General features: G+C 59.6%; 1 protein-coding gene across 4 annotated transcripts in view; it reads left to right on the top strand.

The window, feature by feature from the left end:
* The window catches only part of RREB1 (ras responsive element binding protein 1), a 147,639-nt gene extending 136,302 nt beyond the window's left edge, over positions 1–11,337 (top strand). For 2 of the 4 annotated variants that reach the window (XM_070405780.1, XM_070405779.1), the window contains 3 exons: positions 823–987; positions 5,992–6,810; positions 8,086–10,758. In XM_070405780.1, the coding sequence (XP_070261881.1) occupies positions 823–987; positions 5,992–6,810; positions 8,086–8,594 (1,493 nt within the window). In that variant the 3' untranslated portion in view covers positions 8,595–10,758. Of the gene's footprint in view, positions 1–822; positions 988–5,991; positions 6,811–8,085; positions 10,759–10,823 lie in introns of those variants that run through there. The other 2 variants (XR_011470281.1, XM_070405781.1) reach the window with 2 other exon arrangements.
* Positions 11,338–23,989: the final 12,652 nt, after the last annotated feature.

Below are 23,989 nucleotides of genomic sequence, written 5' to 3'. Positions count from 1 at the left end.
AGATAGGCAAACCATAGCAGATGACTCCTGGGGAGAAAGATGGGCATGCTCCTCTCAGCAGGTGACCCCATGGTGGAGTTGGTGGGGAGGGGCTGTTGAGTGGAGCACAGGGTCTTCTGGTGTGCACTCAGGATATGTTAGTCACTTATTCACAACTCGCAGGATCTTACAGCAGGAACAAAGAACCTTTCTTACGTGAGCAGACCTCCTCTGACTGGGGACACGGTGAACTTGGGCAGAGGTCACTGCAGGATGGCTCATCCAGTCAGGCAGGGGGAGACCTGCAGAGTCAGAGCCCCCACCTGCCTCCTCTGCAGGAGGCCAGGCCCACGGAGGCCAGGAGGAAGAGGCCCCTCCAAAGACACCAGGGGCTCCAGACTCCTGCAGGGGGGCCTCCCGTCCCCCGGATCTCCCAGCATGGGTGGCACTTGCGTTGTGAGAAATTATGAAAAGCTGTGTCTTCTCCTTGTGACAAACTGCAGTTGTTTCTTGCTGTGCTCTAAGATCCCTCCACTCACTCTTTGTTGTTATTATTTAAGGTTTTAACTGTGATATTGTCGTTTTACTTTAAACATATGTGTCTTGGTCTCATTGTTAACTTTTAGTATTTTGAAGTCATTCCATCCCACTCAGACTAAGGGAAGATGATCATTTGACTTGTTTGTGTTCAGTATTTTTTTAAATGTGTTTTGTTTATTTTCTTTAAAGAATCGGGTGGAGGAGGGGGAAGCAAATGCCAATAATCCCAGAAGAATGAATCAAAAGCGACTTTTTCATTGCAGTAGAAAGCCAGATAAATATCTATTTTTTTTCCTGCTTCAGGTCAGAAACCCTTCCCTTGTCAAAAATGCGATGCCTTCTTTTCTACCAAATCTAACTGTGAACGCCACCAGTTGCGCAAACATGGAGTTACCAACTGTTCCCTGAGAAGAAACGGGCTTATTCCCCAGGCAAAAGAGAGTGATGTTGGACCCCATGATAGCACAGGTAGTGCTTCCAGGTGATGGAGAGGAGAGGGACAGAGGAGAGCCCATTGCTTAGCCCGTTAACTTCCTAGCAAACTTCGGCCCTTGGCGCATGCGGGGCAGCCCTTCCCTCCTCCTTGTAGGACTCCAGTCAGAAAGGGGCCCTGCAGAGCATGCAGCAGGGTCACCACGTGGGAAACCAGGGCGTGCCCCTGAAAGGCTTTGCTGAGCTGGCAGGGAAGAGCTGTCGCCCCCGCGCCCACCCCCCCCCCCCCCCCAGCTGACCCCTTTGTTCAGGCTGTGGGCCCTGCTGGATGTGGGAAATGAGGAAGGGTATACAGTTTTAGCTCTAGGTACCAACACATCTAAAAGGGATGTGAAACTTTAAAGGCTTGGGGTGTTGTCTTTTCCAGCCCCAGCCTCTGCTGCCAAATTCTCCAGAGCAGGGATGGGCTACACAGATGTCAGGGCATTGCAGGAACTAGGGATGCCCAGCCCTTGGCAGGGAGGGTGGGTGTTTTTCTTTTCATTAACTCTCTTCCCAGTAAAACAAAACTTGGTCTTGTTTGAAAAGCACTCTGCATGTCCTTTCCTTAATCACATCTCTGCTTGACCTGGATCCGGTGATTCTCTTGTGCTGATACGCGCTTCCTTCCTCTGGCCCCCCACAGAGCAATTAATGCTGCCCAGTGCTCTCCTGTCACCCTTTCCCCCTTACAGCTTCTGCATTTACTCATGTCCTCTATTCAGTACATTTTTTCATCTCCAAATACTGGGGTTTAGCACCCCTCATCCCCCCAAACTAAAAAAAATTGGCTGCTGCAGGTCACTGAGACACAGCTAGCTGGCGATTGGTTGATAACAGTCTCACAGGTATGGATTCAGTTCTGCAAACCTTGGAAGCTTGAGGTTCCCCCACTGCTTGAAGCAGATGACTGTTCCCTCAAAATGTATTTACTTTTCTAGAGTTGTAATTGTGTCCTGTGCTGCTCTCTCTCAGACTTCGGTGGGGATGGGGAGCTGTGGTGTCCGGGAGTCCCTCCTCCCTTGTCAGTTTGACTAGAGGGGTCGCCTTTGATCCCAGGCCCCCTCATCCTTGTCTCAGTTACTGAGGGAGGGGTGCATCTGGATGGGTAGCTTATCCAGGAAGAGGATGTGACCCGGAACCCTCTGCCTTTTCCCGACACCTCCCACCAATCCCTAGTGAAACAAGCCCTTAAACTGCTAGGCCCTCTTCTTAAAATCAACCCCTCTAAAGGGTATAAAAATGTTGGCCAGCTTCCATTCCCACATACCAAAATCTTTGAGTAAAGATGTGGACTCCCACGGAATTCTGCCATGACTTGGATCCCCTTGAGCAAAAAGAAGTGGATGACCTGCTGGTCGACCCCCAGGAAGCCACAGCAACGCTGTCAGAACGCCGAGTTAGCTGCCATGGCTCAGCAGTGCGCGCTGAGGGGCCTGGTTGCAGCCTGGCTTAGCAGCAGTTCTGTGCCTCTGCCCACAGTGGTGCCAAAGGAGGGAGAGAAGGGATAACCGAGGTGGTGGAGGGGTGCCCTTGGTTTCGGGTTTGCAGACAGGTCATAAAGTGTAAGAACGAGTGGCAGATGCACATGAGCTCCCCTTCCGGGTCGCACTGAGGAGCCAGCCTGGGACTCCGGCTGCCGTCTGAGTGTGTGTCTTAGCTTCCATTCAGCACCAGGTTTTACACTGTGGTGGGTTTAGTTTTTAAATTTGCAGTTAAGAGTTTTGTTTTTCCAAGTTCTGTCAGAGTCCTTCCTCATCTCCGCCCTGTAGGTTTTCTTTAAAGGAAAAAGCCTCTGGAAAAAGAATTCACTGCAAGTTGTAATGTGAAACCAGCAAAGAGAAAATATATGGTTGGTTTAATTGTGGTCCCAGTCCATGCTGCGAAAGAGGACTGAGATTTCAGAAGGGGGGCAGAGGTTGGGGCGGTGGAGTTCACTGGCCTCAGGGAGCATTTTTAAAACCAGGGGAGCGTAACGGAGGGGTGAGTTTCCTTCGGGGCTCCCTCCCATGAAGTTGCAAGTAGGGCCTTAGAGGAAGACCATAAAAAACAAAGGCAGGAAATGACCAGGGAAGTTCTTGAGGGGTTTTCTAGGTTTATATGCCTGGGTTGCATTTTCTTAAAATCCCTAAACGTGTTTTATAACGAGGGTCTGACTTTTTCCATCACATAAGGTTTTTCACGAAACTACACCTAGGTTCCCCCAAAGGAATGCTGAAATGCTGTGATGGGGGCAGTTCTGCTTAAAGGGCATATTGCTCATTCAGAGTTCAACAAACTCTCCACTTAATATTTTTTTTTTTTTTTTTTTGTGGGCAGAGGTACCCTGGCCCACTTGGCCCTTGGGGAATACGTTTTTCCTCAGGCGATAGGGCCTTCTGTTTGTGGGCACTGCACACGACTTCTAAATCAGCTTAATGTGAAAGTTCTCAAACGCTTTCTTAATGGTGGCCGCCCTGCCCACCTGGGAGCCCAGGTGCCCGTTGGAAGACATACAGCACAGGACGGCCTTCGTGGGTGCAGCCTGGAGTACAGGCAGCAGCTCCAACAGCCTCGCCCCTGCCCAATCAGATGAGGTGTTTAGATGGGTCGCTTTTCACTTTGGCTGAGTAACTTGGAACTTCTAGGAGGCCGTAGATATTTCATTGTTGAGCTGGCATGGAAAGTCTCCACTTTCCCATGGCAGTTTTTTTTAGATTTTGCATCACAAATGAGGGACTGATGAGGACAGAGAACTGCAGCTGTAAGGGAGGTAGCATCGCTTATAAAAAAGTCATCAGCTACCTGTCTTTAGAAGTGTGGGTGGCTGAGGAGGGCAGAGATCAAAGTAGGATCTGCTATTATGAGCTGGATATTCATGAGATGATGAGAAGAGGTTCTATTGCTTCCAAGAATCACTAATAAAAATCAGTTGGGGTTGCTTGGAACTTGAAGGGCCTGGGCTGTCCTGTAAAAATCTCCCCCTAGTGGAAGTTTTCGGGAGCACAGCCAAGCCTCCTTTGTCCACCAGAGGAAGTGAGTCCGCCTTTCATTGACTTACGGGTGAACGCTCCATTATTTTTTTAAATGTATATTTATTGATTTCAGAGAGGAAGGGAGAGGGAGAGATAAAAACATCAATGTTGAGAGAGAATCATTGATCGGCTGCCTCCTGCCCGCCTCGAGCCTGCAACCCGGGCATGTGCCCTTGACCAGAATCAAACCCGGGACCCTTCAGTCCACAGGCTGACGTTCTGTCCACTGAGCCAAACCAGCTAGGGCTGAACGCTCCCTTATTCACACTAAGGAAGGGCCCAGGAGTGAGAATGATCTGACCTTAGAATATTTACGTGGGTTTGGTTTCAGAACTCATTATGATTTTTTTTCACGTTCATCTTAATATATTTTCCAGTTAAACTTTAAAATAACCCATGTTCTTTGGTGGAAAGTATTAACAGTTAAGAAAACCTAGAATGTACTGGGGCAAGTAGGAAGTAGCCAGAATTTAAGCCTCTTTTTAAAAATGTAACTACTACAGTAGTAAGCCAGCAAATATGACACTGAGCACTTTGTGATTTTTTTATTGTAGAGTTTATACCACAACCCATTTAATAGATGCTCCCTGTTGGAATGATTCAAGAACATGAGCATCCCTCTTCTCCTTAGAAATAGCCTCGACATTGGGGTGTATAGCTCAGGATTCCTCTTTAAACTTGTGAATAATTTTCAAAAATCATTGTCAGAAATTTTAGTCACAGCATAATGATTTGTTTTCTTCTGAAACCTTTTGAGATACTCAGACAGTTGCTGCCAAAAGATACAGGCAGAAGAATCCAGTGAAAGGGTGTAAGTTGGAGTGTTGAGCAGACGGTGGTAGGTAAGCTGAAAGCCCCAGGCAGGTGTGGCCATGGAGGGGCGGTGCCAGCCCTGCCCCCCACGCAGGACCACCTCAGTGGCAGATGATGAAGCCTGTGGCTCTGAGTGCTTGGGGGGGGGGGGGGGGGGGACATTGTACGTGTGGTCACAGCAGGTGAGGGTCCAGGGGAGGTGTGAGTGCTGGCGCTCACACTGTCGTCGGGCTCTCCTGTGCGGGGCACCTCTAACGTGTGTGCTCTGAAACAGTGCGTTTCATCGGCCTAATAAATTGGCCATTGGGTAAGAGTCAATAGTAGGTCTCAGCAGACAGCTTCACTGTCGTAGACACAATGTAAAGGTCATTAGGCCCTTGTGTAAGCTGAAGGAAGACAGTGCTCCTGATAAACGCTACCACCGTGTGGTGCCGTTAGTATAGCCACAGTGCCCTCCCTCGAGAAGGCCTTGCAGACTGATGGACAGTTCACATCTGGTTTTGCTATGGAGAGTGAACAGGTAGGAACAAATCGAGAGACGAGAAGTGCTTCCGCTCCCTCCGTGGGGTCCTGAGAGCAGCCAGGGAGGCCCACTGGTGTGCCTGTGTCTCCTTTGCCTTGGAACTCCACCTGGAAAGCAGGCATCAGGTGAGAGTGTGGACTATAGTGCACAGTATGTGCTTTGGGCCATTTTGTCATCAGACACCATGTTTGGGGTAGTCCCGTGTATGTTGCATGTTTATATGATCTCTGCACTCAAAAATAGCTTTTACAGCTCAGCTTCTTCAGCCTCCCTAGCGCTGTGAATCTCTGGAATGCACCACCTCTCCTCTCTCTGTTCCTTCTGTCTGTGCTGCCCTCAGTCACTCACACCTCCCTGGGGCCTGAACACCGCTGTGTGTGGCAGGGGAGGGCACCGGGTGCCGCCAGTGGCCAGCGCAGGAAAGCGGGGGCAGGGGTTCCGAGGCACAGCCAGCCCTGCGACCCTGGCCTGTGTGTATGCGGAGGCTCTTTCTGCCTTTTATAAATGAACCCCAGATTCTTTGGTCCCTCGGGGATGGATGTAGGGGTGATGATTCAGGGCGGGTCCAGCTGAGATTCATGAAGGAGCCCTTGGAAGGGGCAGGTGAGGTGGCGTTTGGTTCAATCCATGCTCCTGTGCTTGTTCCCACAGACAGCCAATCAGACGTGGAGACATCAGCTGCAGGAGGCGAAGTGCTGGACCTCACCTCTCGGGAGAAAGAGCTGCCGCGGTCAGAGGGGGGCCCTGAGCCCAGTCAGGTCAGAGGAGAGGTCCCCATGGAGGAGCTGACTCGGGGAGCCGCCGAGTCCATGGATGGGGAGGAGCAGGCAGCCGAGGAGAGCCCAGAGCCCGAGGATAAGCGTGTGGAGGAGCAGGAGGAGGATGAAGAAGATGGCCCCGAGGAAGACACGGTCAGCAACAAGAGCCTGGACCTCAACCTCGCCAGCAAGCTGATGGGCTTCAAGCTGGCCGAGGGCGACTCCGGGGCTGTGGGCGGCGAGGGCTCAGCCCAGCAGGACCAGAAGCACACCTGCGACATCTGCGGCAAGAGCTTCAAGTTCCTTGGAACCCTGAGCCGCCACAGGAAGGCCCATGGCCGAGAGGTGCCCAGGGAGGAAAGCCCGCTCCCACAGGAGGGCCAGGGCGAGAGGGGGGCTGCTGAGGGGTCAGTGCCTCTGCCCGCTGCCCCCGCTCTGGAGCCAGAGGAGAAGCCCGAGCCCCCGGCCGAGGGGGAGGCCGTGTCAGAAGGCTCAGCAGAGAAGCAGAGCGAGGAGGCCGAGGGCACCTCCGACGGGGAGGGCACGGCCGAGAAAAAGTCCTCAGAGAAGAGTGACGATGACAAGAAGCCAAAGACAGACGCCTCCAGAAGTGTGTCCAGCAAGGCGGACAAGAGGAAGAAGGTCTGCACTGTGTGCAACAAGAGGTTCTGGTCTCTGCAGGACCTGACCCGGCACATGCGGTCCCACACGGGTAAGGGCAGGCCCGGCCTTGGCTGCTTTCAGGGAGGACCTGGTCCCAGGCCTGCGAAGGAGGCTTCCTCCTCAGGAGGAAGCCCTCCCCTGGAGCCAAAACAGAGGCGGAGGACTAACAAGCCTGCTCGTGCCCTGTGAGCCCTGTAAACTAGGAATTTAACAAGCTGTTCTCTTAGCGCCCTAAACGGATGGGCTCCTGCAGGGAGGCAGTGGAGTGGTCCCTCAGCAGTGCTGTCCTTGAAAAGCACCTTGATCAGTCCCTCTGAGCCTCAGTCTTCCTGTCTCTAGAATGGGGGTGATGTCTGTCCCCTCAGATAAGTAGGGAAATATGCGTGCTGGGCGTTTGGGCCCGTGGTCTCATCAAGCCCTGAGCCTGGAAGGGGACTGCGGGGTGTGGCCTGGGACAGGCAGTAGGGACAGGTGCTCTGTTTGGAAGCACCTGGGTTTGTGTTTTTACTAACCTTCAGGTGGAAGGGGGCACCTTGGGGGCTTTTCCTATCTGTCTGGGCTGCTGCATGGCCATCCGGGTCTGCGCTGCACAGGCCCTTACTCCTGGGACTCACCATCGGTTGAGGCTGCAAACCCCACAGCAGGGGCTGTTTAGTAGGAAGGAGACCTGGATACACTCCTGAAGCCAAAAGGTGCAAGCACATCGCCACCCCCTCCCCCCAGAGAACCCAACCCAGGCCCTGGTCTTCCTCTCGGCTTTCCTCCTCCCTCCCGGCCCGGCTGGCGGGGTGCACACCTCTGCTCCCCGCACACTGCCCCGCCTCATGCAGCCATTCTGCCCTGGCCTGGGGGTGTTGGAGGCTCTGGGCTGGTCCTCCCAACAGAGAGATATTCTTGGGCTCCTGGCAGGTGGTGGTCTCAGCTGCTCACAGCCGGCTTGTGAGCTGAGAGAAGCCCCAGCTGCTGTGTATCAGAACATGGAGTGTCTCGTGCCTCTGACTTGGGAGGTGCCCTGTCCGTAGAGCCTCAGAAACGTGCCTGTCCCTGTGGGAGGTGCCACTGCTGTCCTCATGGGGCTCTGGTTCCCGGATCAGTGTGTGGAAACGGGACTGAGGATGACGGGGAGGAATCCCGGGTGGCACCTGGCGTTCCTGCTTCCCCATTTTACCAACTCAGACGGATAAGAGGGTTTTCCTGTAAAGGAGGGCGTCCTGACCCTGCCACCCCCCCTCGCCTTCCCCTCGTGGCTGCTTTAGTGTGGAGCTGAGAGGTGGTTCCTGGTGGCCTTACCATTAACAAACATTTCTTTCCCTCATTGCTCCAGGAGAAAGGCCGTACAAATGTCAGACCTGTGAGCGAACCTTCACCTTGAAACACAGCCTGGTTCGCCACCAGCGTGTCCACCAGAAGGCCAGGCACGCCAAACACCACGGGAAGGACAGTGACAAGGACGAGCGGGGTGAGGAGGACAGCGAGAGCGAGTCCACCCACAGCGGCAACAACCCCGTCTCGGAGAACGAGGCGGACGCGGCTGTGCTGGCCAGCAACCACGTGGCCGTCACCCGGAGCCGGAAGGAGAGCCAGGCCAAGGATGCCGGCCGCAGGGAGGACAGGGCCGCGGGCCGGACGGCTGGCGCCGGGCAGGCCGAGGCCGGCAGGAGTGCTCCCAAGGCCGCTCCCCCGGGCAGCCCCACGGAGCAGGCGCCTCAGGGTGACCCTGACCCAGAGAGCCCCGTGGCCCTTGTGCAAGACCTGCTGGAGCTGAACGGCAAGAGGCCCACCCACCCCATCCTGGCCGCAGAGGCTGCCTCGCCGCTGCTGGGGGTGGAATGACGGCTCCTCCTGCCCCCAGCACACCGACAAGGCCCGCAGAACCGTGTCCTGAGTGTTTCATGAGGTTTCCTCAGTGCCTGTCAGCTGTTGGAGAGGGAGACGAGGGGGAAGGGCCGTCTCTCGGTGCCATAGCCTTAACCACGCGCCCGTGCGGGAGAGCAGCACGGACGATTCGAGTGCCTTAACTACTTACCAGTTCTTCAGTGTCGTCCTGGGTGTTGTGTTGTCCCAAAATGACTTTAAAAACAAAGCAAATATTTTAATGAATTATTGGAGAGGACCTTTTCATTTAAGCATTAACATTACTTTTGTGTTGGTGTGTGTGAGCTTGTTCTTGCAAATCTGATCGTAGCATTTGTTCTGTGAGCTGGAAACAGAAGAAAAACATGCCCTTGGATACCCATAGCCAATAACTGGAAGAAAATGATGTGAATTTTCATGTAAATTACCAGAGGAAATATGGATGAGATGCTCATTTCTCCTATAGACCTTTTTTTCTTTTTTTTTTTTTTTGTCTGCTATATGGTGGAGCTGTAATTTGGTCCTCGATATTGAGGATGTGGTGGATGGAGGTTTCCAGTTTGGTTCAAGCCAAAACCAGGACAGATTCTAGCTTCAACCTCATACGTGTTTTGCTCTTTCAGCATTAGACATGCTAGTTCCTGTTCAAGTTCCAAGACATTTGTTCTTAACTTAGAGAGAAGAGTTACCATGGCAACTTAATCTATGGAGAATATACACAGGTGTCATGTATCTGATTTCCCCCTTTTGGTATATATATTATTAATATTATTATTATTATTATTTTTAGTTCATCAGTTTGCTGGTCTCTGCAATAAGCAGAAACAAATGGGCAATATTTGTCCTGGAGACCTGGGTGCCCCAGGTCCTCGTGTAAGCGTCTGCCTGCAGCTTTCCTTGCCACCCTCGGGTGGGAGCTGTTCTACTGTACTCAGACAAGCCTTTCTTCCGGACTGCAGCGCCCGCAGGTCCTCCCGCACATGGCCAAGGAGCAGCTCAGGGGAGAGAGGGTGCGTGCACCCGGCTCCTGAGAAAGCAGGCAATGAGGACCCACTCACCGGTCTTCTGCCACACCCAGCCAGGCCTCCCCTCGTGTGCTACTGTCATTTGCAAGGCGAGGAAATACTACTGGTAATAAAACTGCACATGCAAGATTGAAGATGAGAAATTGATTTATATTGACCTTCCTGCGATTTGGGATTGGTGCTTGAAGATAGACTTGTTTCCAGTTTCTGAAATAAACTGAACCCCTGGGTGCAAAAAGGCAGGATTCTTTTTTTTTTTTTTTTTTTTGGTGAGCATCCTAAGCAGGCAATACACTTCCTACTGTAGCTGAGCCCGTGCTCCGTGCTCAGCATCCTGACCTCCACTGAGACCCTGAGGACACCTGAGGCCTAGCGCTGGGCCTCCTGCGCTGCTCCACCCCTCACATCCTCGTGCCTTAGCCCAGGGAGCCCCTGCCCTGCCGCCCTCCCAGGACCCTCCTCCACACTCAGTGTAAGTGTGCAGACAGGCACACAGACCCCTTCCTCACCAGTTTCTGGCGGCCAAAATCCAACCATCCAGACTTCAAAGGAAGCTATGTGTTCTTGAAATAACGAAAGTGGTATCTTTGCATGTGAAAGGAAAAAAGTTGAGGTATATATAATTCTTAACTGTATTAGGGATGTATGAACCAGTTTCAGAACAAGGTTTCATTCGCTCTAGGTGAAGACACGTCAGAGCCGATGGTCCCATTTCACTGCGCACCTGGTGGGGCCTGCTTAGTTAAACCAGTTCATGCATCCCTTCATTCTTTATGACGATTGTTGTTATTTTCATTGTTATTATTATTTGGGGTTTCTAGTGTTTTCTTTTCCTTTGCAACTCTCCACACTAAAACTCCCAGCATGTGGAGAGGCCGTGACACAGTAGGCTGCAGCGAGAGGCCGCAGAGCGCAGAGCGAGGTGCCATGCTGAGCAGCTCGCAGGAATCACGATCGACTTAAAGCTTTATTTAGCCGCCTCTGCGCCCTGTAGTCAGTATGGTCTTGCCACGTTTTATTAGTGAGGTTGAGAAATGGATTATTTGTTTGTTGTTCTGCCCCTCCCCCAATATTAAACTGTGAAATTTGTGATTTGTTTAAACTCTGGGTGAATCATAGCTTAGTTTGCATGTCCAGCTAATTTGTTTCTATTCATTTTGTTTGATTCTCTTTCTCCTCTCAGGGCTTTTACAAAAAAATATATATATATGGATCTTCTGAAAAGGTTTTTGAGGTGCAAGTTTTTCTGTTTTTCTCTTTGATTTGTGGACACAATGCTGAGATTCAATCACTACATGAACCTCTGGCTGTGAAAAACAACAAAACCCCGGACGGCTGCTTTCCCAGTGGCCGGGGGAGCTCTGTGGCAGTCGGATGATTCGTCCTACCTTCAACCCTCTGTTCGCCCCTTTTCTCCTCTCTTCTCTTCAAGAAGGAAGTGATCCTAGTGATTTCAGCCCATGCATTACACAGGAAACAATAATAAATGTAGAGTTCATATTTTTCTAAAGGGAACTTAAAAACTGCTGCTACATGTTATGTGCAAAACTGGTTTATGCCACATGAACAGAATCACAAGATTAGTTTTGGTACTTTTGTTCCTCTTTGTATTCAGTTGTATAATACTTCCAAATTCAAAATGAGAAGAAACGCTGTTCTGTATCAAACCATCTAAGCAATAAATGTCATATTTTAAAAACGACAGATTGCTTGCCACACAGTCGTCCTGTGATTTGCTGTAACCCTGTCCGTTTGTCCTGCTTCCGGTACCTGGTGGCCCTGGAGCTCAGTTGTGGGGCGGCCTGGGTGACAGAGTCCGGAGGAGCCGCTGCTGATGTGACTTAATCCCCAGTGCACGTGGCCCCTCCCAGGCCAGGGGCTGCCCAGTGGTTTAGCAACAGCTAAGGCTGGGGACTCTGTTTTCTGGGCAGCGACTCCTGAGCCGTGCGCTGTGCCTTTTCCTGCTCTCGCCAGTTACAAGGGAGCCAGTCGCCCCTGGGTGGGGGAGGGCCCGTCATTCAAGGGAGGGGCTGGATGGCATGATCCCAGGCCTTGGGTCCGAAGGTCTGTCCTTAAAGCAGCGAGTAGGCACAGTCCTGAATGTTCTCAGCCTCGAGCTGTTCTCACAGCAACTGTGGAGGAAGCTGAGCACAAGGGAAGCTAATTGTAGAGGATGTTTCAATGCACTGACCATGCTGGGCCCTGAGGGCCCTGTCACAGCAGGATGAGAGCTGCAGGGCTCCGGTCCGAGTCTTCCTCTGCTGGGCCTGCTGCCCCCACACACACCAGCCACACAGACACAGCCCCACACACACAGCTCCACACACACAGCCACACACACACAGCCCCCACACACAGCCCCACTCACACAGCCACACACACACAGCCCCCACACACAGCCACACAGACAGCCCCACACACACAGCCCCACACACACAGCCACACAGACACAGCCCCCACACACACAGCCCCACACACACAGCCACACACACACAGACACACACACACAGCCCCCACACACAGCCCCACTCACACAGCCACACACACACAGCCCCCACACACAGCCCCACTCACAGCCACACACACACAGCCCCCACACACACAGCCCCACACACACAGCCACACAGACACAGCCCCACACACACAGCCCCACACACACAGCCCCACACACACAGCCACACAGACACAGCCACACACACACAGCCACACACACAGCCCCACACACACAGCCCCACTCACAGCCACACACACACAGCCCCCACACACACAGCCCCACACACACAGCCCCACACACACAGCCACACACACAGCCCCACTCACACAGCCCCACACACACAGCCCCACACACAGCCCCACACACACAGCCCCACTCACAGCCACACACACACAGCCCCACACACAGCCCCACACACAGCCCCACACACACAGCCCCCACACACACAGCCCCACACACACAGCCACACACACACAGCCACACACACACAGCCCCACACACAGCCCCCACACACACACAGCCCCCCACACACAGCCCCCCACACACAGCCACACACACAGCCCCCACACACAGCCCCCACACACACAGCCCCACACACACAGCCCCACACACACAGCCACACACACACAGCCACACACACACAGACACAGCCCCCACACACAGCCACACAGACACAGCCCCCACACACACAGCCACACACACAGCCCCCCACACACAGCCCCCACACACACAGCCCCACACACACAGCCCCACACACAGCCCCCACACACAGCCACACACACACAGCCCCACACACACAGCCACACACACACAGCCACACACATACAGCCACACACACAGCCCCACTCACACAGCCCCACTCACACAGCCCCACACACAGCCCCCACACACAGCCACACAGACACAGCCCCACACACACAGCCACACTCACACAGCCCCACACACACAGCCCCACACACAGCCCCCACACACAGCCACACAGACACAGCCCCACACACACAGCCACACACACACAGCCACACACACACAGCCCCCACACACAGCCACACACACACAGCCCCACACACACAGCCACACAGACACAGCCACACACACACAGCCACACACACACAGCCACACTCACACAGCCCCACACACAGCCCCACTCACACAGCCCCACACACACAGCCCCACACACACAGCCACACACACACAGCCACACACACACAGACACACACACACAGCCCCACACACACAGCCACACACACACAGCCCCCACACACAGCCCCCACACACAGCCCCCACACACACAGCCCCACACACACAGCCCCCACACACAGCCACACACACAGCCCCCCACACACAGCCCCCACACACAGCCCCCACACACAGCCACACACACAGCCCCCCACACACAGCCCCACACACACAGCCCCCACACACAGCCACACACACAGCCCCCCACACACAGCCCCCACACACAGCCCCCACACACAGCCACACACACAGCCCCCCACACACAGCCCCCACACACAGCCCCCACACACACAGCCCCACACACACAGCCACACACACAGCCACACACACAGCCCCCCACACACAGCCCCCACACACAGCCCCCACACACAGCCACACACACAGCCCCCCACACACAGCCCCCACACACAGCCCCCACACACAGCCACACACACAGCCCCCCACACACAGCCCCCACACACAGCCACACACACAGCCCCCCACACACAGCCCCCACACACAGCCCCCCACACACACAGCCCCACACACAGCCCCCACACACAGCCCCCACACACACAGCCCCCACACACAGCCACACACACAGCCCCCCACACACAGCCCCCACACACACAGCCCCCACACACAGCCACACACACAGCCCCCACACACAGCCACACACACAGCCCCCCACACACAGCCACACACACACAGCCCCCACACACACAGCCCCACACACAGCCCCCCACACACAGCCACACACACACAGCCCCCACACACACAGCCCCCACACACAGCCACACAGACAAAGCCACACACACAGCCCCCACACACAGCCCCCACACACAGCCCCCCACACACAGCCACACACACAGCCCCCACACACACAGCCCCCACACACAGCCACACACACAGCCACACACACACAGCCCCACACACACAGCCCCACTCACACAGCCCCACTCACACAGCCCCACACACACAGCCCCACACACACAGCCCCCACACACAGCCACACACACAGCCACACACACACAGCCACACACACAGCCACACACACACAGCCCCACACACACAGCCCCACACACACAGCCACACACACACAGCCACACACACACAGCCACACACACAGCCCCACACACACAGCCCCACACACACAGCCACACAGACACAGCCCCACACACACATCCCCACACACAGCCCCACTCACACAGCCACACACACAGCCCCACACACACAGCCCCCACACACAGCCCCACACACAGCCCCCACACACACAGCCCCACACACACCGCCCCCCACACACAGCCACACACACAGCCCCCACACACAGCCCCCACACACAGCCACACACACAGCCACACACACACAGCCACACACACACAGCCACACACACACAGCCACACACACAGCCACACACACAGCCCCACACACACAGCCCCCACACACAGCCACACAGACACAGCCACACACACAGCCACACACACAGCCCCCCACACACAGCCCCCACACACAGCCCCCACACACACAGCCACACAGACACAGCCACACACACAGCCACACACACAGCCCCCACACACAGCCCCACACACACAGCCACACACACACAGCCACACACACACAGCCACACACACAGCCACACACACAGCCCCACACACACAGCCCCACACACAGCCCCCACACACAGCCCCACACACACAGCCCCACACACACAGCTCCACACACACAGCCCCACACACACAGCCCCACACACAGCCCCCACACACAGCCCCACACACAGCCCCCACACACAGCCCCACACACACAGCCCCACACACACAGCCACACAGACACAGCCACACAGACACATCCCCACACACAGCCCCACTCACACAGCCACACACACAGCCACACACACAGCCCCCACACACAGCCCCACTCACACAGCCACACAGACACAGCCACACAGACACAGCCCCCACACACAGCCACACACACACAGCCACACAGACACAGCCACACACACAGCCCCACACACACAGCCCCACACACACAGCCCCCACACACAGCCCCACACACACAGCCCCCACACACAGCCCCACACACACAGCCCCCACACACAGCCCCACACACACAGCCCCCACACACAGCCCCCACACACAGCCCCACACACACAGCCCCACACACACAGATCCACACAGGCAGTCACACACGGGAGACAGCTGGGCCCAGACGCCAGAGCGGGCTCCCTACTTATTCTAAGTGAAACAAGCAAATCTGGGATGGTGGTACCACAGGCGAGCAGCCTCCTGCCTCTCCACTCCTCTGGGGTGGGTGCTGCTGGCCACCAGTGGGCACCATTTCCAGCCCCACCGGATGGAATCATCTTTCTCATGGAGCTGGGACAGTCCTTGGTCCACGTGAGGAGTGAGTGGGAGCGAGTGTGGAACTGGGGGGAACGCTCCACGCACCTACCCATTGCCTGTGCTGGGAGAAGGCATATAGGAGGTGAAAGGATGGAATCTCCAGTTCTCCGTGTCGGGAAGAGAGCTGATGAGCAGGTGCATCGGTCAGGTGCCTCTCCCTCCTCTGGTGTGAGCCCAATGGGGCCTCCAGAATGGCTGCCCGCTCCTCCAGACACGCTCTTCCATCCCCGCTCCCCTCCTCCTCCATCCTGCTCCCCTCCTCCTCCATCCTGCTCCCCTCCTCCTCCATCCTGCTCCCCTCCTCCTCCACCCCCACTCCCCTCCTCCTCCATCCCCGCTCCCCTCCTCCATCCCCGCTCCCCTCCTCCTCCACCTCTGCTCCCCTATCCTCGATCCCGCTCCCCTCCTCCTCCATCCCCGCTCCCCTCCTCCATCCCACTCCCTTCCTCCATCCCCGCTCCCCTCCTTCTCCATCCCCGCTCCCCTCCTCCATCCCCGCTTCCCTCCTTCATCCCCACTCCCCTCCTTCATCCCCGCTCCCCTCCTCCATCCCACTCCCCTCCTCCATCCCCGCTCCCCTCCTTCTCCATCCCCGCTCCCCTCCTCCATCCCCGCTTCCCTCCTTCATCCCCACTCCCCTCCTTCATCCCCGCTCCCCTCCTCCATCCCACTCCCCTCCTCCATCCCCGCTCCCCTCCTACTCCATCCCGCTCCCCTCCTCCATCCCCGATCCCCTCCTCCATCCCCGCTTCCCTCCTTCATCCCCACTCCCCTCCTTCATCCCGGCTCCCCTCCTCCATCCCCGCTTCCCTCCTTCATCCCCACTCCCCTCCTCCATCCCACTCCCCTCCTCCATCCCCGCTCCCCTCCTACTCCATCCCGCTCCCCTCCTTCATCCCCGCTCCCCTCCTCCATCCCGGCTCCCCTCCTCCATCCCACTCCCCTCCTCCATCCCGCTCCCCTCCTTCATCCCCGCTCCCCTCCTCCATCCCCGCTCCCCTCCTCCATCCCCACTCCCCTCCTTTCCCGGCTCCCCTCCTCCATCCCCGCTTCCCTCCTTCATCCCCACTCCCCTCCTCCATCCCACTCCCCTCCTCCATCCACGCTCCCCTCCTACTCCATCCCGCTCCCCTCCTTCATCCCCGCTCCCCTCCTCCATCCCGGCTCCCCTCCTCCATCCCACTCCCCTCCTCCATCCCCGCTCCCCTCCTTCTCCATCCCCGCTCCCCTTCTCCATCCCCGCTTCCCTCCTTCATCCCCACTCCCCTCCTTCATCCCGGCTCCCCTCCTCCATCCCCGCTTCCCTCCTTCATCCCCGCTCCCCTCCTCCATCCCGGCTCCCCTCCTCCATCCCACTCCCCTACTCCATCCCGCTCCCCTCCTCCATCCCGCTCCCCTCCTCCATCCCGCTCCCCTCCTCCATCCCCGATCCCCTCCTCCTCCATCCCCGCTCCCCTCCTCCTCCATCCCGCTCCCCTCCTCCATCCCCGATCCCCTCCTCCATCCCCGCTCCCCTCCTCCATCCCTGCTCCCCTCCTACTCCATCCCGCTCCCCTCCTCTATCCCAGCTCCCCTCCTCCATCCCCGCTCCCCTCCTCCATCCCACTCCCCTCCTCCATCCCCGCTCCCCTCCTTCTCCATCCCCGCTCCCCTCCTCCATCCCCGCTCCCCTCCTCCATCCCCGCTCCCCTCCTCCTCCACCTCTGCTCCCCTATCCTCGATCCCGCTCCCCTCCTCCTCCATCCCCGCTCCCCTCCTCCATCCCACTCCCTTCCTCCATCCCCGCTCCCCTCCTTCTCCATCCCCGCTCCCCTCCTCCATCCCCGCTTCCCTCCTTCATCCCCACTCCCCTCCTTCATCCCCGCTCCCCTCCTCCATCCCACTCCCCTCCTCCATCCCCGCTCCCCTCCTTCTCCATCCCCGCTCCCCTCCTCCATCCCCGCTTCCCTCCTTCATCCCCACTCCCCTCCTTCATCCCCGCTCCCCTCCTCCATCCCACTCCCCTCCTCCATCCCCGCTCCCCTCCTACTCCATCCCGCTCCCCTCCTCCATCCCCGCTCCCCTCCTCCATCCCCGCTTCCCTCCTTCATCCCCACTCCCCTCCTTCATCCCGGCTCCCCTCCTCCATCCCCGCTTCCTCCTTCATCCCCACTCCCCTCCTCCATCCCACTCCCCTCCTCCATCCCCGCTCCCCTCCTACTCCATCCCGCTCCCCTCCTTCATCCCCGCTCCCCTCCTCCATCCCGCTCCCCTCCTCCATCCCCGCTCCCCTCCTTCATCCCCACTCCCCTCCTTCATCCCCGCTCCCCTCCTCCATCCCACTCCCCTCCTCCATCCCCGCTCCCCTCCTTCTCCATCCCCGCTCCCCTCCTCCATCCCCGCTTCCCTCCTTCATCCCCACTCCCCTCCTTCATCCCCGCTCCCCTCCTCCATCCCCGCTTCTCTCCTTCATCCCCACTCCCCTCCTTCATCCCCGCTCCCCTCCTCCATCCCACTCCCCTCCTCCATCCCCGCTCCCCTCCTTCTCCATCCCCGCTCCCCTCCTCCATCCCCGCTTCCCTCCTTCATCCCCACTCCCCTCCTTCATCCCCGCTCCCCTCCTCCATCGCACTCCCCTCCTCCATCCCCGCTCCCCTCCTACTCCATCCCGCTCCCCTCCTCCATCCCCGCTCCCCTCCTCCATCCCCGCTTCCCTCCTTCATCCCCACTCCCCTCCTTCATCCCGGCTCCCCTCCTCCATCCCCGCTTCCCTCCTTCATCCCCACTCCCCTCCTCCATCCCACTCCCCTCCTCCATCCCCGCTCCCCTCCTACTCCATCCCGCTCCCCTCCTTCATCCCCGCTCCCCTCCTCCATCCCGGCTCCCCTCCTCCATCCCACTCCCCTCCTCCATCCCGCTCCCCTCCTTCATCCCCGCTCCCCTCCTCCATCCCCGCTCCCCTCCTCCATCCCCACTCCCCTCCTTCATCCCGGCTCCCCTCCTCCATCCCCGCTTCCCTCCTTCATCCCCACTCCCCTCCTCCATCCCACTCCCCTCCTCCATCCACGCTCCCCTCCTACTCCATCCCGCTCCCCTCCTTCATCCCCGCTCCCCTCCTCCATCCCGGCTCCCCTCCTCCATCCCCGCTCCCCTCCTTCTCCATCCCCGCTCCCCTCCTCCATCCCCGCTTCCCTCCTTCATCCCCACTCCCCTCCTTCATCCCGGCTCCCCTCCTCCATCCCCACTTCCCTCCTTCATCCCCGCTCCCCTCCTCCATCCCGGCTCCCCTCCTCCATCCCACTCCCCTACTCCATCCCGCTCCCCTCCTCCATCCAACTCCCCTCCTCCATCCCCGATCCCCTCCTCCTCCATCCCCGCTCCCCTCCTCCTCCATCCCCGCTCCCCTCCTCCTCCATCCCCGCTGCCCTCCTCCATCCCCGCTCCCCTCCTCCATCCCTGCTCCCCTCCTACTCCATCCCGCTCCCCTCCTCTATCCCGGCTCCCCTCCTCCATCCCCGCTCCCCTCCTCCATCCCACTCCCCTCCTCCATCCCCGCTCCCCTCCTTCTCCATCCCCGCTCCCCTCCTCCATCCCCGCTCCCCTCCTCCTCCACCTCTGCTCCCCTATCCTCGATCCCGCTCCCCTCCTCCTCCATCCCCGCTCCCCTCCTCCATCCCACTCCCTTCCTCCATCCCCGCTCCCCTCCTTCTCCATCCCCGCTCCCCTCCTCCATCCCCGCTTCCCTCCTTCATCCCCACTCCCCTCCTTCATCCCCGCTCCCCTCCTCCATCCCACTCCCCTCCTCCATCCCCGCTCCCCTCCTCCATCCCACTCCCTTCCTCCATCCCCGCTCCCCTCCTTCTCCATCCCCGCTCCCCTCCTCCATCCCCGCTCCCCTCCTCCATCCCCGCTTCCCTCCTTCATCCCCGCTCCCCTCCTCCATCCCGGCTCCCCTCCTCCATCCCACTCCCCTCCTCCATCCCGGCTCCCCTCCTCCATCCCCGCTTCCCTCCTTCATCCCCGCTCCCCTCCTCCATCCCGACTCCCCTCCTCCATCCCGCTCCCCTACTCCATCCCGCTCCCCTCCTCCATCCCGCTCCCCTCCTCCATCCCCGATCCCCTCCTCCTCCATCCCCGCTCCCCTCCTCCTCCATCCCGCTCCCCTCCTCCATCCCGCTCCCCTCCTCCATCCCCGCTCCCCTCCTCCATCCCCGCTCCCCTCCTACTCCATCCCGCTCCCCTCCTTCATCCCCGCTCCCCTCCTCCATCCCGGCTCCCCTCCTCCATCCCACTCCCCTCCTCCATCCCGCTCCCCTCCTCCATCCCCGCTCCCCTCCTTCATCCCCACTCCCCTCCTTCATCCCCGCTCCCCTCCTCCATCCCACTCCCCTCCTCCATCCCCGCTCCCCTCCTTCTCCATCCCCGCTCCCCTCCTCCATCCCCGCTTCCCTCCTTCATCCCCACTCCCCTCCTTCATCCCCGCTCCCCTCCTCCATCCCCGCTTCCCTCCTTCATCCCCACTCCCCTCCTTCATCCCCGCTCCCCTCCTCCATCCCACTCCCCTCCTCCATCCCCGCTCCCCTCCTTCTCCATCCCCGCTCCCCTCCTCCATCCCCGCTTCCCTCCTTCATCCCCACTCCCCTCCTTCATCCCCGCTCCCCTCCTCCATCCCACTCCCCTCCTCCATCCCCGCTCCCCTCCTACTCCATCCCGCTCCCCTCCTCCATCCCCGCTCCCCTCCTCCATCCCCGCTTCCCTCCTTCATCCCCACTCCCCTCCTTCATCCCGGCTTCCCTCCTTCATCCCCACTCCCCTCCTCCATCCCACTCCCCTCCTCCATCCCCGCTCCCCTCCTACTCCATCCCGCTCCCCTCCTTCATCCCCGCTCCCCTCCTCCATCCTGGCTCCCCTCCTCCATCCCACTCCCCTCCTCCATCCCGCTCCCCTCCTTCATCCCCGCTCCCCTCCTCCATCCCCGCTCTCCTCCTCCATCCCCACTCCCCTCCTTCATCCCGGCTCCCCTCCTCCATCCCCGCTTCCCTCCTTCATCCCCGCTCCCCCTCCTCCATCCCGGCTCCCCTCCTCCATCCCACTCCCCTCCTCCATCCCGGCTCCCCTCCTCCATCCCCGCTTCCCTCCTTCATCCCCGCTCCCCTCCTCCATCCCGGCTCCCCTCCTCCATCCCGCTCCCCTACTCCATCCCGCTCCCCTCCTCCATCCCGCTCCCCTCCTCCATCCCGCTCCCCTCCTCCATCCCCGCTCCACTCTTCCATCCCCGCTCCCCTCCTACTCCATCCTGCTCCCCTCCTTCATCCCCGCTCCCCTCCTCCATCCCGGCTCCCCTCCTCCATCCCACTCCCCTCCTCCATCCCGCTCCCCTCCTCCATCCCCGCTCCCCTCCTTCATCCCCACTCCCCTCCTTCATCCCCACTCCCCTCCTTCATCCCCGCTCCCCTCCTCCATCCCACTCCCCTCCTCCATCCCCGCTCCCCTCCTCCATCCCCCGCTTCCCTCCTTCATCCCCACTCCCCTCCTTCATCCCCGCTCCCCTCCTCCATCCCCGCTTCCCTCCTTCATCCCCACTCCCCTCCTTCATCCCCGCTCCCCTCCTCAATCCCACTCCCCTCCTCCATCCCCGCTCCCCTCCTTCTCCATCCCCGCTCCCCTCCTCCATCCCCGCTTCCCTCCTTCATCCCCACTCCCCTCCTTCATCCCCACTCCCCTCCTTCATCCCCGCTCCCCTCCTCCATCCCACTCCCCTCCTCCATCCCCGCTCCCCTCCTCCATCCCACTCCCCTCCTCCATCCCCGCTTCCCTCCTTCATCCCCACTCCCCTCCTTCATCCCCGCTCCCCCTCCTCCATCCCACTCCCCTCCTCCATCCCCGCTTCCCTCCTTCATCCCCGCTCCCCTCCTCCATCCCCGCTTCCCTCCTTCATCCCCACTCCCCTCCTTCATCCCCGCTCCCCTCCTCCATCCCACTCCCCTCCTCCATCCCCGCTTCCCTCCTTCATCCCCACTCCCCTCCTTCATCCCCGCTCCCCTCCTCCATCCCACTCCCCTCCTCCATCCCCGCTCCCCTCCTACTCCATCCCGCTCCCCTCCTCCATCCCCGCTCCCCTCCTCCATCCCCGCTTCCCTCCTTCATCCCCACTCCCCTCCTCCATCCCACTCCCCTCCTCCATCCCCGCTCCCCTCCTACTCCATCCCGCTCCCCTCCTTCATCCCCGCTCCCCTCCTCAATCCCGGCTCCCCTCCTCCATCCCACTCCCCTCCTCCATCCCGCTCCCCTCCTTCATCCCCGCTCCCCTCCTCCATCCCCGCTCCCCTCCTCCATCCTCACTCCCCTCCTTCATCCCGGCTCCCCTCCTCCATCCCCGCTCCCCTCCTCCATCCCGCTCCCCTCCTCCATCCCGCTCCCCTCCTCCATCCCCGATCCCCTCCTCCTCCATCCCCGCTCCCCTCCTCCTCCATCCCGCTCCCCTCCTCCATCCCGCTCCCCTCCTCCATCCCCGCTCCCCTCCTCCATCCCCGCTCCCCTCCTCCATCCCTGCTCCCCTCCTACTCCATCCCGCTCCCCTCCTCTATCCCGGCTCCCCTCCTCCATCCCCGCTCCCCTCCTCCATCCCACTCCCCTCCTCCATCCCCGCTCCCCTCCTTCTCCATCCCCGCTCCCCTCCTCCATCCCCGCTTCCCTCCTTCATCCCCACTCCCCTCCTTCATCCCGGCTCCCCTCCTCCATCCCCGCTTCCCTCCTTCATCCCCGCTCCCCTCCTCCATCCCGGCTCCCCTCCTCCATCCCGCTCCCCTACTCCATCCCGCTCCCCTCCTCCATCCCGCTCCCCTCCTCCATCCCTGCTCCCCTCCTACTCCATCCTGCTCCCCTCCTCCATCCCGCTCCCCTCCTCCATCCCCGCTCCCCTCCTCCATCCCCGCTCCCCTCCTCCATCCCCGCTTCCCTCCTTCATCCCCACTCCCCTCCTTCATCCCCGCTCCCCTCCTCCATCCCACTCCCCTCCTCCATCCCCGCTCCCCTCCTACTCCATCCCGCTCCCCTCCTCCATCCCCGCTCCCCTCCTCCATCCCCGCTTCCCTCCTTCATCCCCACTCCCCTCCTTCATCCCGGCTCCCCTCCTCCATCCCCGCTTCCCTCCTTCATCCCCACTCCCCTCCTCCATCCCACTCCCCTCCTCCATCCCCGCTCCCCTCCTACTCCATCCCGCTCCCCTCCTTCATCCCCGCTCCCCTCCTCCATCCCGGCTCCCCTCCTCCATCCCACTCCCCTCCTCCATCCCGCTCCCCTCCTTCATCCCCGCTCCCCTCCTCCATCCCCCGCTCCCCTCCTCCATCCCCACTCCCCTCCTTCATCCCGGCTCCCCTCCTCCATCCCCGCTTCCCTCCTTCATCCCCGCTCCCCTCCTCCATCCCGGCTCCCCTCCTCCATCCCACTCCCCTCCTCCATCCCGCTCCCCTCCTCCATCCCGCTCCCCTCCTCCATCCCCGATCCCCTCCTCCTCCATCCCCGCTCCCCTCCTCCATCCCCGCTCCCCTCCTCCATCCCTGCTCCCCTCCTACTCCATCCCGCTCCCCTCCTCTATCCCGGCTCCCCTCCTCCATCCCCGCTCCCCTCCTCCATCCCGCTCCCCTCCTCCATCCCCGCTCCCCTCCTCCTCCATCCCGCTCCCCTCCTCCATACCGCTCCCCTCCTCCATCCCCGCTCCCCTCCTCCATCCCCGCTCCCCTCCTCCATCCCTGCTCCCCTCCTACTCCATCCTGCTCCCCTCCTCCTCCATCCCCGCTCCCCTCCTCCATCCCACTCCCCTCCTCCATCCCCGCTCCCCTCCTACTCCATCCCGCTCCCCTCCTCCATCCCCGCTCCCCTCCTTCATCCCCGCTCCCCTCCTCCATCCCGGCTCCCCTCCTCCTCCATCCCCGCTCCCCTCCTCCTCCATCCCGGCTCCCCTCCTCCATCCCACTCCCCTCCTCCATCCCCGCTCCCCTCCTCCATCCCCGCTCCCCTCCTCCTCCACCTCTGCTCCCCTCCTCCTCCATCCCGCTCCCCTCCTGCTCCACCCCCTCTCCCCTCCTCCTCCATCCCCGCTCCCCTCCTCCATCCCCGCTCCCCTCCTCCTCCACCTCTGCTCCCCTCCTCCTCGATCCCGCTCCCCCTCCTCCTCCATCCCCGCTCCCCCTCCTCCATCCCACTCCCCTCCTCCATCCCACTCCCCTCCTCCATCCCCGCTCCCCTCCTCCTCCATCC

This window comes from Myotis yumanensis, unplaced genomic scaffold (assembly GCF_028538775.1).
Source record: "Myotis yumanensis isolate MYYU_CA2020_CCGP unplaced genomic scaffold, mMyoYum1.0.hap1 SCAF_2, whole genome shotgun sequence".
In the NCBI taxonomy this organism is placed as follows: Eukaryota; Metazoa; Chordata; class Mammalia; order Chiroptera; family Vespertilionidae; genus Myotis; species Myotis yumanensis.
The sequence above is the reverse complement of the archived record's forward strand: the minus strand, read 5'-3'. Positions and strand labels throughout refer to the sequence as shown.